Below are 11,990 nucleotides of genomic sequence, written 5' to 3'. Positions count from 1 at the left end.
ATGTTCTAGTTAGTTGGATCAATGATTGCATTTATAGGAAGTAGAACATAAAAGACAAAGGAAATAACCCACAAACATCCACCTAATCAATAACAATGGCTAGCATCCTCCACATATAATGGATCTCAAAGGTCAACGCCTATGAATTATCATGTTTTCTAACCTAAAATTTTTTTTTTTTTTTTTGAAAGAAAATTAAATTTGTTTTTATTACATCTATATCTGTCGCAAATCAATTGCAATTTTTTTGACTGTTTTACAATGATCTTTAATGTATATTATTATATGTTAAAAAAATTATAATATTTAGAAAATATGATGTATAGCCCTAAAAATATCTTACATATACTTTGTAGGAGTAATATTTACTTTCATAAATTTGAAAAAAGACCAATTGACAATTGGTGTACTGGTGATGATTGAGGCTACGCTTGTTAGAGAGGATTGAGTATTTGATCCCACGCAACATTAATTGGGAGAAAAATGAAACCTAACCATCCAAAACTGATCCTCGAATTTGGATTAGTCTAAAAAATAAACCGGGTGAAACACCAAAAAAAATATATTTACAAAAAAATAAAAAGTTCAAAATAGAGCATGCGAATAATACAAAAAGTCACAACTTTGTGTAATTTTTGGGATGGATTTTAATTTAGAGTTGAATAGTTAAATCTCAAATGACTCATGATATTGTTCAAAGAGACAATCAAGTTAGGCTCAAAACATACAACTACAGGAGAAGGTCGGTGGGACAACTAAGAGTGGAGTTTATGTAAATACCAATAACCTTTTCAAAAAGACATAACATAAGATATTGTCTAAAAGCATATCACGCACATACATGATTTGTGCATAATCTAGTTTTTAATCCTAGACTAGATATATTTATCTATATAGTTAGAGTGGTATGTATTACCAGTACTAGCTCTCACTCTAGTGTCAATTTATTTGTTACAAAATAGAAAAGTATCCTTCTTAGCCCGTACGCTTGCATTCGTTCACCTTTCATTCAACAATGGCAAACTCTGAATATGTAGAAGAACAAGAGGCCTCCGTACATCCAGTAAAGACTTACGGATGGGCAGCTCGAGACGAGTCCGGAATTTTATCTCCCTTCTACTTCTCTAGAAGGTACATACATACCCCCCTAGGCCCTAGCTAACGTGTGCACTATAAAACATTCGTATGTGTACATCTTTCATTTTTTATGATTTATAATGGCGCGATAAAAAAAATAAAAAAATAAAACTAGAGTTATATTACTTGAAAATATAACTAATTTAATGTTACACATCAAGAAAAATTATAGTAACTAATTTAAAATTACACAGAAAAAATTATCGATAAATAATCATAGTCAAAGTTTTCTCTCTACAAATGGAATACTTGGTATAATTTAAAATTTCAAAAATGAATGTAGGATGACAGGAGAAGAGGATGTGAGATTTAAGGTGATGTACTGTGGAATATGCCATACAGATCTTCATTTTCTCAAAAATCATTGGGGCATATCTTCATACCCACTTGTTCCCGGGTAATTATTATCAGTATACTATTTATGTTATTTATTACTTTTATTAACCATGTTTAACAGCCTAAATTTAGACAGTGTCCATTTGATGAATTAATTTAAACGTTTAGTTTTGAGTATGTTTACTCAACATTGTCTTAGCTTCTATCATGTATGTTTACTGAAAAGATTTTGACATAAATAATTCAATACATTTTTTTTTTTTTTTTTTTGGTGAAGAAATAATTCAATACATATATGTAAGTTAAAAAAATAATACTCCATAAAACAAACATTTATACCTTTAATCGTTTAAAATTCAATAAGGCACGAGATTGATACGAGCACTATGTACTTGGTTTTAGATTATATTTAGTCGTTCCTAGATTATTTTACGTTTTACTAAAAAGCTCTAAGCATTTAATCTTTGATCATTTAAAATTCAATAAGGCACGAGATTGTGGGAGTGGTGACTGAAATTGGCACCAACGTCACAAAATTTAAAGTCGGAGACAAAGTTGGGGTAGGATGCATGATTGGCTCATGTCGCACATGCGAGTCATGCGCTAAAAACCTTGAAAATTACTGCCCTAATATGATCCTCACTTACTCTGGCAAATACTATGATGGAACCACAACTTACGGTGGCTACTCCAATGAAATGGTGGCGGACCAACATTACGTTGTTCGAATCCCCGATGATCTTCCCCTCGACACGAGTGCGCCACTACTTTGTGCCGGAATCACGGTGTATAGCGCGTTGAGGTATTTCGAGCTTGATGCAAGAGGAAAGCATGTAGGGGTTGTGGGACTTGGAGGGCTTGGTCATCTGGCTGTGAAATTTGCAAAAGCATTTGGTTTAAAGGTTACTGTTATTAGTACTTCTCCTAGCAAGTGTAAGGAAGCTTTGGAACGTTTTGGTGCTGACCTTTTTTTGAATAGTCATGATCAAGATCAATTACAGGTACTGTAATTATTTACTATTTTAGTTGTTTCATTTTGACTTGACTCTTTTGTGACTTGACTATAATTTTGACTTTTAAATATAAGTACATTGCTAAAGTATATCTATCCACACATATGAATTTAACAAGGTTTTGCAAGAACATATACTACCTCCATTAACTTTTAGTTACAACTTTGTAATATTTTATATCTTACAAATTATACCCTAAAGTTGCAACTCAAATTAACGAAGATAGTATTTGATTTTCATTAAATTATGAGAAACAAAACATTGACCTAGTGTAAATTTAGTAAATAGTGTGTCAAAAGTGATAATGAAACAACTAAAAAAAGGAGGAAGTAAAATAATTTGCATAGAGCTTATTTAATAGATTATAATGCATATTATTTAATTATATAAGTAATTGTAAAATTTTCTCTTGGAGTAATCTCTTGCTATCGATTTTTTGAAAGTCCGCTAATAGTCTAACTTAATTTGAGTAGTAGAAGGCTAGGATTGGATGTAAATAGATTTACTAATTAAAAGGTACTCTGTATATAGAATAGTATGGTTTAATAAAATATTCACCCTACGGGTCATACCCTTATAAAGGACAAATAATCATAAAATCATACTTTCGTTTTTTAAACCCATAATTTGTTTTGTTATCATCTTATCTTGCAACATATATGTTCTATGTCGTATTATTTAACATGCATGCCAAATAGTTGAGTTAGGTCCATAATTCATACATTTGACACCATTCACATGTCAAGGAGAAATTATATCTTATGAAGATAGATATGTGAGGTATTATTATAGTATTGTCTAATTTAGTATATATATAAAAAGCACCATTATGTAATGAATTTATTAAAAGTAGTATAACAAAAAAGATAAAGATTGCATAACATGGTGGACTACTAAAGTACTAAAAGGAAATGAAGATGTCATAAGTCACTAGTAAAAATAATGTGGCACAAATGTAGGCAGCAATGAGCACTATGGACGGGATCATCGACACCGTGTCCGCTGATCATTCAATCGAGACTCTACTTCACTTACTTAAGTCTCATGGAAAGCTTATTGTGGTTGGTGTACCCCAAATGCCTCTCCAAGTGCCCATCTTCACTTTGCTAGGAGGTAATCATACATTACTTTATTCAACTACATACGCATTATAATTGCTATGAATTATGGAGTTATTCAAGTTACTGTTATAAGAGTTACTTTGTTATGATTGTAGGACTTACATATTATTAGTAATATACGACATTAGGGATTTAGGAGTCTACTTATAATTGTACCACTAATGTCCATCTCTATATTGTGTTCTACAATTCCATTATATGCTCTCACTTTTCAATACTCAAGTTGTTAGAGTTTCCCTCTTAATTTCAGGCGGAGATATCATTGAATCGATATATTCTCATCATCCACCTCTTTGTGGCTCTCTAAACATACACTAAAAAATTATTTATTATGCTCTCGTGGTAATTATGGGCTTTTTTTGATTGATTGAACTCAGCTAAACTGAACTAATTGGAACTGTACTGAACTGAAAATAATCTAAAGAGAACATATACTAGTGGATGATTTAATTTCACGTAATTTAATTTTTAATTAATTTACCAATTAGAGATGAAGTAACTAATATTTTTTTTGTGAAGTAACTAATATTGTTCCATTGATAAAAATGCATTGATAAAAATAACTCAATTAATAAAAATGCATTTGATAAAATCTGGATTCCTTAAAAAAAAAAAAAAAAAAAAAAAAAAAAAAAAAAAAAAAAAAACCCAAGTATTGTTCCATTAATTAAAATGCATAGTTCATTAGTCCACATTCTTTTCTTTTTTTTTTTTTTTGGAAACAAGTCCACTTTATTACGGAGTATCTATGTAGTATATATTGTCTTCCGTTATTTAGAGCAATTATGGACAAAATTAAAGACATGAGTACTATAAAAGCTCCATTTACTTTACATTTTTTTTTTTTTGGTGAAGACCATTTTCTTTACATGACTAAATTAATGATCAAAATTACTTTAATACTGAGTATATTATGTTACTCGTACTAATGTCACGAGATAATATTTTATTTCACGAGATATAAGAAAAGTAATTACAACTAATACTCCCATCTACTGATTATATTTTTTTTATTAAAAAAAATTACTAATTGAAACTTATTATACAATTAATTACAGAGTAATTTTTTCTGGAGTATAAAGTCATCATAAAAATGAATAAAATATTAATTTCACCAATCAACACTTGATTTTGTCTTTTTTTTTTCAAATTATAATACCAATTTAAGAATATATAAAATGTCTTTTTTTCATTAAAGAAAAAGAATATGAAAAAAAATGCTTATTTGTAGTATTTCTAAAGGCTGATATATATTGTATTTCCTCAAAAAAAAAAAAAAAAAAAAAAAAAAAAAAAGCCAATCTATTGTAACCATATTTTATACAAGTAAATTTTAATAGAATTTTGTAGTGTTAATTAAAATAGATTTTTTTTTTTTTTAATTTTTGTTTCTTTATTTTCTTATTTGCCTTTTGGGGCTTTGCCCCTCTCCTTCACCAAAAAAAAAAAATAAAATAAAAAAAAATAAATAAAAAAGGTTAAGCAATAATGCAATGCAAGAAAGTTAGTTCTCCTACATAAAATACAATTAACTAATATGGTCAACTCCAAATTAACAGGAAGGAAGATGATAGCTGGAAGTGGAATTGGAGGGATGAAAGAAACACAAGAAATGTTGGATTTTGCAGCAAAACATAACATTAAAGCAGATATTGAAGTGATTCCGATGGATTACATAAACACGGCCATGGATCGTCTTTCCATGGGTGATGTTAGATATCGGTTCGTCGTTGATGTTCGCAACACATTACAAAAAACCATGTCTTCAGTTTAGGGTTTCTTAAGCTCGATCATGCTTGATTTGGTGAACCATATTTTCGTGTATTCCATTTCTTCAAATAAGAATAAATTTACAAATTATGTTAACATAGTTGTTATTTGTTAATTTTCCTATCCAATTGATACTAGTTATTACATTTATAAATCAGATCAAGTGCACTAAACATACTAGTTATTACATTTATAAAACTTAATTAGCTTAACGCTTAATTTAATTTTGTGAATTGAACAATCGAATTAAATAGCTCCAATTAATAATTGCAATTAACAAAATGCCACCATGACTATAGAATTTTTTTTTCCCAAAGAGCCACGAGGGCAGGATAAAAATCGATTCCAAGATATTCTGAATTCGGGAGATTAACTCTAACCATTTGAACCATCCCTCACTTGAACCATGACTATAGATGTAAGCATGTAATCCATCAAATAAATTAAAGGATATTTATAACAACAATTGAGGCAATAAAAATTATAGTACATGTAAAGATTGACTATCAATGGTTATTTGGTTTTTATACTTCTCCTTGTCAATTAAAACCAAAAATCTTTAGTAGCATGGGTCAAGCATACAAAAATCAAAATGTTACACCTTCAATTAAAGACTCATTTTTCCTAAAAATCTAATCCCGAGATATAAGTTTAATTCTACCTTTATCTAATTCCATATTCAATTTTAATCAACAAAAAGCTCACTATCTTATTTCTTCATTCACTTTCCACCAATTAAACTCTCTACTATTGTTTTACTATTAGTAGCTAAATTCCACTATTTTGCAAAGTATGAAATGTAAATTTATGAGACTTAAAAATAGGAATGAAATTTAGGGACGGAGGGAGTAATTTATACATAATATTAATCATGCAAAGTAACTCAACAAATATATTCGCATTTTCTTCATTTATTTCTTTTCAAAACTGTCGTACATGTCAGACATGGAATATTTTATTGGCTAAAAAACTACTCGTACAGTATTAATATTTGTAATTTAGTTTCATTTTAGCCTAATAAAATTTATAAACATCATAATTGATAATTCATATATTTTAAAATTACACGTTAAAGAAAACGTAAATTATGTAATAGCTATTAGTCGATAACATTTTTATCTTTATGCATACTATTTTCCTTAATTATTACAACAGTAGTATTAACTAGGGGGCCGAGAGTGAGAAATAGTTCAAGTGGTTAGAGATTTCCTCCCGATTTCAAGAGATCTTGGGATCGATTCTCATCACTTGTCCTTGTGGCTCTCTAAACACACACACAAAAAAAAATCTTTATTTTATTTTTATTTAATGTAAAGGATATTAGGGGTGAGTATGGGACGGGTACCCGTACCGCCGTTAGTACTAACAGTTCGGGTACCTGATAACCAAAATCACTAAAAGTGATACCCATAACCGGAACCGATAAGTTCGGGTACCCGGACTTCGAGTACCCGGAATTTCGGATCAGTTATCGGGTACCCAACAAGATATCCAATAATGATAATTAAACTTAATTGTGTAGTTATTATGATATAATTTACAACTAATTAACAACAATACCATATGATCTTGACCAAATTATTAATAATATTACTAATCATTGATATTATAAAGTGATTATGAAGTAAAGTAAAAGTTTAGATTTATATTAATAGATTTAAGTAGGGAAAAAAAAAGCAAAAAAATGTTTATCGGATCGGATCGGGTAACCGTTAATTTTAAAATGATACCCATAACCATACCCGATAACAAATTATCGGAATGGGTACCCGAACCGTTATGGTTATCGGATCGGGTACCCTAATTTTCGGAACGGTTTCGGATCGGTTTTTCGGGTTTTCGGTGTTTCGGGTAGTTTTGCTCAGCCCTAAAGGATATGATTGCAATAATTGTTTCGTATACCCGGGTGTATTATGCGTCGGAAGAATATCACCCTATGAATAAAAGAACATTACCTTAAATAGAAGAAAATTACATATAAATAAAAGAACATTGCCTATAAATAACATAACATTACATATAAATAAAAGAATATTACTTATAAATAAATAAAAATTGTAGTTATAACAATTTATTATACATTACAAACGAAGATAGAGTACAATAAAAAGAACGTTACATATAAAATAATGAACTTTACTTATAATAAAAGAACATACTTATTTTCTTCAAAAAAAAAAAAAAAGGAACATAACTTATAAATAAATGAACATTACATATAAAAATAAAATAACATTATCTTTATTAAATTGAACATTATTACATATACATAATGGAAAATGCTACTACCAAGCCCATGGAAGAATATGATGAACAACAATGGTAGTGCCAAAAGGTCAAACAATCAAGTAATTTCATGATAATAAAGCTTTATATATGAACAACAAACATTATCACAAAACACAAAATATAGGTGAAAATAACTCGCAAAGAGTGTTCACCATTGAAGCACATCATAGGGTTTTATACTCATGAAGTAGAAAAAAGATGAACAAAGTAAGAGAAGTCATACATCAAATGAGTAGAACACCCTTATAAAGTGAATTAATAAATTAAGCAAGTAGAACCCTCAATTGCAAGGTTTTTTTTTAAGCCAAAATCAAAAATACCCAAAATTCTCAAATCATGAAAAAACCAAAATTTTGGTTGTGAAATTCGGATTTTGGAGTGTAAAATCTATTAAAAATGTGTTTGTAAGTGATGAATTAAACACATAAAAGCTATAAAAATCAAAAAATAAAATGGAAGAAGTTAGAGGGAGAGGAGAGAGAGAATATCGAAGAGAGAGAAAATGAATGGGTGAAATGAACATTACATATAAAATAAAGAACGAACATTATATGTAAACGAGGCTTCATAAAAACAGAACATCAATAACATAATACTAAAATAGACATCAAGAATGACATGTGTCACTTTCTGGTGTAGTTTTTTCCCTCAAAAAAAAAAAAAAACCTTCCCTTTTTTGCTAAAATCTTCTTTGAGAAGTTTGGTATAATATAACTATTATATTTAAATATTTTATACGTATCTTGTATAGTAAATATATTCTTTTTAGTTGTTATTACTCTGTTTTCCATAAATATTACTTTGTATGAAAAATCTTTAATACACAATAATTTTTTTCATTTTATTGATTAATATAATTTAAATGATGTATTATTAAATAAGAATTTTGATTTTAGCAACATAGCATAACATTATAAACACTTTATCTATAATCATGTAAAATAATTTGATTAAATTTTTGTATTTGTATCTCCAATACTTTCATATATATAGTATCATAATTTAGGAAAAAAATAGACTAAATATCAAAACAGAGTTATATTATCATTCCTGCCCATTACGTGTAATACATATTTGATTAATAACAAGAAAATTTTATACTAATTTATCATTGAATTTTTAAAACACTCATATGGTCTTACATGTAGATGTAGTTTTAGGACCCGTTCACATTTACTGAATTGAACTCATTGGAGCTGAACTGATTGGAGATGAACTGAACTGAACTGAATAGAGCTAAAATGAATATTTTATGAGAGAAGAAAATTAGGAGCTGAACTGAACTGAACTGAACTGGAATTAAGCTGAAATGAGCAGGCCCTTAATATACTCATTTGTCTAATTGACTTAGGGATGGCAACGGGTTGGACTCGGAGCGGATTATGCTAAATCCGACTCCGACATCCGACTCCGACATCCGACTCCGACTTCAATATCCGACCTCCGACTCCGATCCGACCTGACTCCAAGTTTTTTTTTCATTATTCAATATACTTTGAGATGTTGGGCTATTTGGGCCTTTACAACCCACACCCAATGCCACCACGACCCACACAAAAATCCACTATCTATTGGAGTCGGAGTCGGAGTCGGATAATCCGTTAAAGTCGGACATTTGTCGGAGTCGGATTTTTTCTCGGATTTTTTATAGGATCCGACTCCGACCCTCCTCCGACTCGGAGTCAGATTATTTTAACGGAGTCGAACTCGGATTACTTTTTTCTCGGACTCAAAGCGGATATTTTACCTCGGATCGGGGCGGAGTAGGGTCGGATCTGGACTAGATTGCCATCCCTAAATTGACTCTTTCGTTATATTTCATGTTTCATTTCATTATATACGCAAAACAAGAAGATAATAAATATGTTATAGGTGTATTTTATCTATACTATTTTTTAATACAATTTTTTTTTCTTTTATTGATTAAATTTAGTGAAAATAATCATGCATGACACGGAACCTAATATAATTACATATAAATAAAATACCATTAAATTTGTCCCAATATTCTTTTATTTATATGTAATGTACTTCTGGCACATGATACACCCCGCTCTACTATAATGTAATTTTCAATATGATAGTAAAAGAAAATATAATGTACCTAGAACCTAATTTTGGAAGCAATATCTTATAGAATAATTATTTTTGCAATAAAATAATTTAGAGCTTTTTATAAGGAATGTAATTTTCTTAAGAGGAATGTAAATTAATTCGAGTTACTATAGTAAAATTAATTGCCTGCCACAAAGACAAGAAAATAAAAGACCTTCCTGAAAACATTTGACCTAGTCTTCGGTTAAATTAAGGAAACTTAATTATCCATCAAATGAAAGGAAATATGTTAACAATAAAAAGGGTGATTAATAGTAATTAAGCAATTTACACCAATAAATTAATATGCTGTTTTTCTACCCTTAATCTCTCTATTTAAGCTATGAAAACACTGTAATTCATAATTCAGATGAACAAAAAAAGTCTTTAGAGAAGTTGTATCAACCAATTTGATATATGAATTGAGATTTCAGGTAAGATCATTTATCTTTTTTATATTGTTTTTATAAAAAAAATTAATAGATGTACTATTTGATGCTTTAATTTGCATTCATATATATATATGATTCTCATTTTAAAATTAATACTCCTTGTGTCAAAAAAATAATAAATAAATAAATAAATAAATTAATTAATACTCCAATTTTACTTCAAAGTTAGTATATGTTTGAGCTATAAAACATGAAGATTTAGAATGCCTCATTCTCAATTATTCATGTGAAAACATCGAAACAATATTTTTCTTATGTTAATGTTATAATGTATATTATGGTCCTTATGCAAAATGCTTGAGTTTGAAAATATAATTATGAAAGTATAACATTGCTTCATCATCGTTGTTAATAATTCCATGTATTTGTATGACTCATAGAGATTATGATTTGATCAATTGACATTTCTTCAACATATATTCATCATATATAGTAAAATGATTAATAAGGTTTGAGGTTTGAACAATAAAATATGTCTGAATAATAGACATTATATATATATATATATGTATATATTGCTTCAAAATATATATATATATATATATATATATATATATATATATATATATATATATATATATATATATATATAACTGTATTTACATATTAAAAAACTTTCGTTGACAGGGGTGACTATTATTGATTTATAGCCTCTAGTTACATAACTTACATTTGGTTTTTTTTTTTTTTTTTTTTTTTTTTTTTTTTTTTTTTTTTTTTTTTAATATTTGGTAGCAAAATGGATTGAATGTTAGTATAAAAGATTCAATATCACAGTATAATTTTGTTATTCACATAAGTATGGAGTATAATTTTATGATGTAAATATTTTATGTATTTTTTATTAACTAAGTATTGTATAGAACCAAAAAATTGAGGGCAAGTTTCCCTTGCATAACAACCTAACCTGAACTAGATTGATATGATGCCCTTGGGTTGGGGATTTCTATACGATACATTAATTTTAAATGACTGCGCAAATAACCAATCAAAAGAATAATAATAGTAACATATCAAAGTTGAAATCACATTCTTGGTATGTAATTTTGTAAAAATTTATTCTCTATCATACTACTACCTCCATTTCATATTATGTGCATCATTTATCAAAAATAGATATACACATTATGTGCAACAAATGTTTTGTTTCTCGTCAAAAAAATAAAAATAAAATGTTTTCTTTACTTTTTAAGTTTTCATTTTTCTTACCTGAATCCTCATCAGAAGCATTTCTATATTTCTCTCTACATTTAAAACTCACAAACAATGCGTAGGAGTCCGTGTTATGGCCTTTGTTACATTATAATATGAAACATGAGTTAGGATTTAAATAGGAAAATAGATCAATTTGTCATATTTGGGTCGTTATGAGTAGGTCAATTTGTTTTGACTAAGGAGTCTACTTTTTACATCCGCATATAGTTTTTAAAGAACCTTTTTTTTTTTTTTTAAAAAAGTATGAATGCATACATCAAAGTCATGAAGAAAATTTATTACTTCGTATTACAATTATTGGTATGACACTTTATAGAAGTTATTTCTGTTTAAGGAAAATGTATGCAAAATTTGCATGGTATCTTTTTCAGAGAAATCCTATGTTTGTAGGGTAGATTTGGACGAGAATTTGGAGAATAAATCATTTCTTTTTCAGCAAAGATTTGACTATCTACCTGATTTAAATCCAGTTTATGATCACATAAATATGAATAAAATCGGATTTATTTCCATCTTCTGCTAATTTAAAAAAATAATATCAAATGTGATTGCAATGTTGCTTT

General features: G+C 28.5%; 1 protein-coding gene across 1 annotated transcript; it reads left to right on the top strand.

The window, feature by feature from the left end:
- The first annotated feature begins 388 nt into the window (after positions 1 to 388).
- On the top strand, positions 389 to 5,473 carry LOC110713714 (probable mannitol dehydrogenase). Its single transcript, XM_021892164.1, has 5 exons — positions 389 to 1,131; positions 1,421 to 1,534; positions 1,961 to 2,474; positions 3,446 to 3,599; positions 5,167 to 5,473. Exons 1-5 carry the CDS (start codon positions 1,016 to 1,018, stop codon positions 5,379 to 5,381), a joined length of 1,113 nt encoding a protein of 370 aa, XP_021747856.1. The 5' UTR covers positions 389 to 1,015; the 3' UTR covers positions 5,382 to 5,473.
- The last annotated feature ends 6,517 nt before the right edge of the window (positions 5,474 to 11,990 follow it).

Source organism: Chenopodium quinoa, unplaced genomic scaffold (genome assembly GCF_001683475.1).
Source record: "Chenopodium quinoa cultivar QQ74 unplaced genomic scaffold, ASM168347v1, whole genome shotgun sequence".
Lineage (NCBI taxonomy): Eukaryota > Viridiplantae > Streptophyta > Magnoliopsida > Caryophyllales > Amaranthaceae > Chenopodium > Chenopodium quinoa.
This window is presented reverse-complemented; position numbering and strand designations above follow the sequence as displayed.

What these genes read in the sequence shown, in the direction of transcription:
- LOC110713714 (XM_021892164.1), top strand. Translation starts at nt 1,016, where the DNA reads ATGGCAAACTCTGAATATGTAGAAGAACAAGAGGCCTCCGTACATCCA. An exon ending in TCATACCCACTTGTTCCCGG is followed by an intron (nt 1,535 to 1,960) that starts GTAATTATTATC and finishes AAATTCAATAAG; the next exon opens with GCACGAGATTGTGGGAGTGG. An exon ending in ATGATCAAGATCAATTACAG is followed by an intron (nt 2,475 to 3,445) that starts GTACTGTAATTA and finishes GCACAAATGTAG; the next exon opens with GCAGCAATGAGCACTATGGA.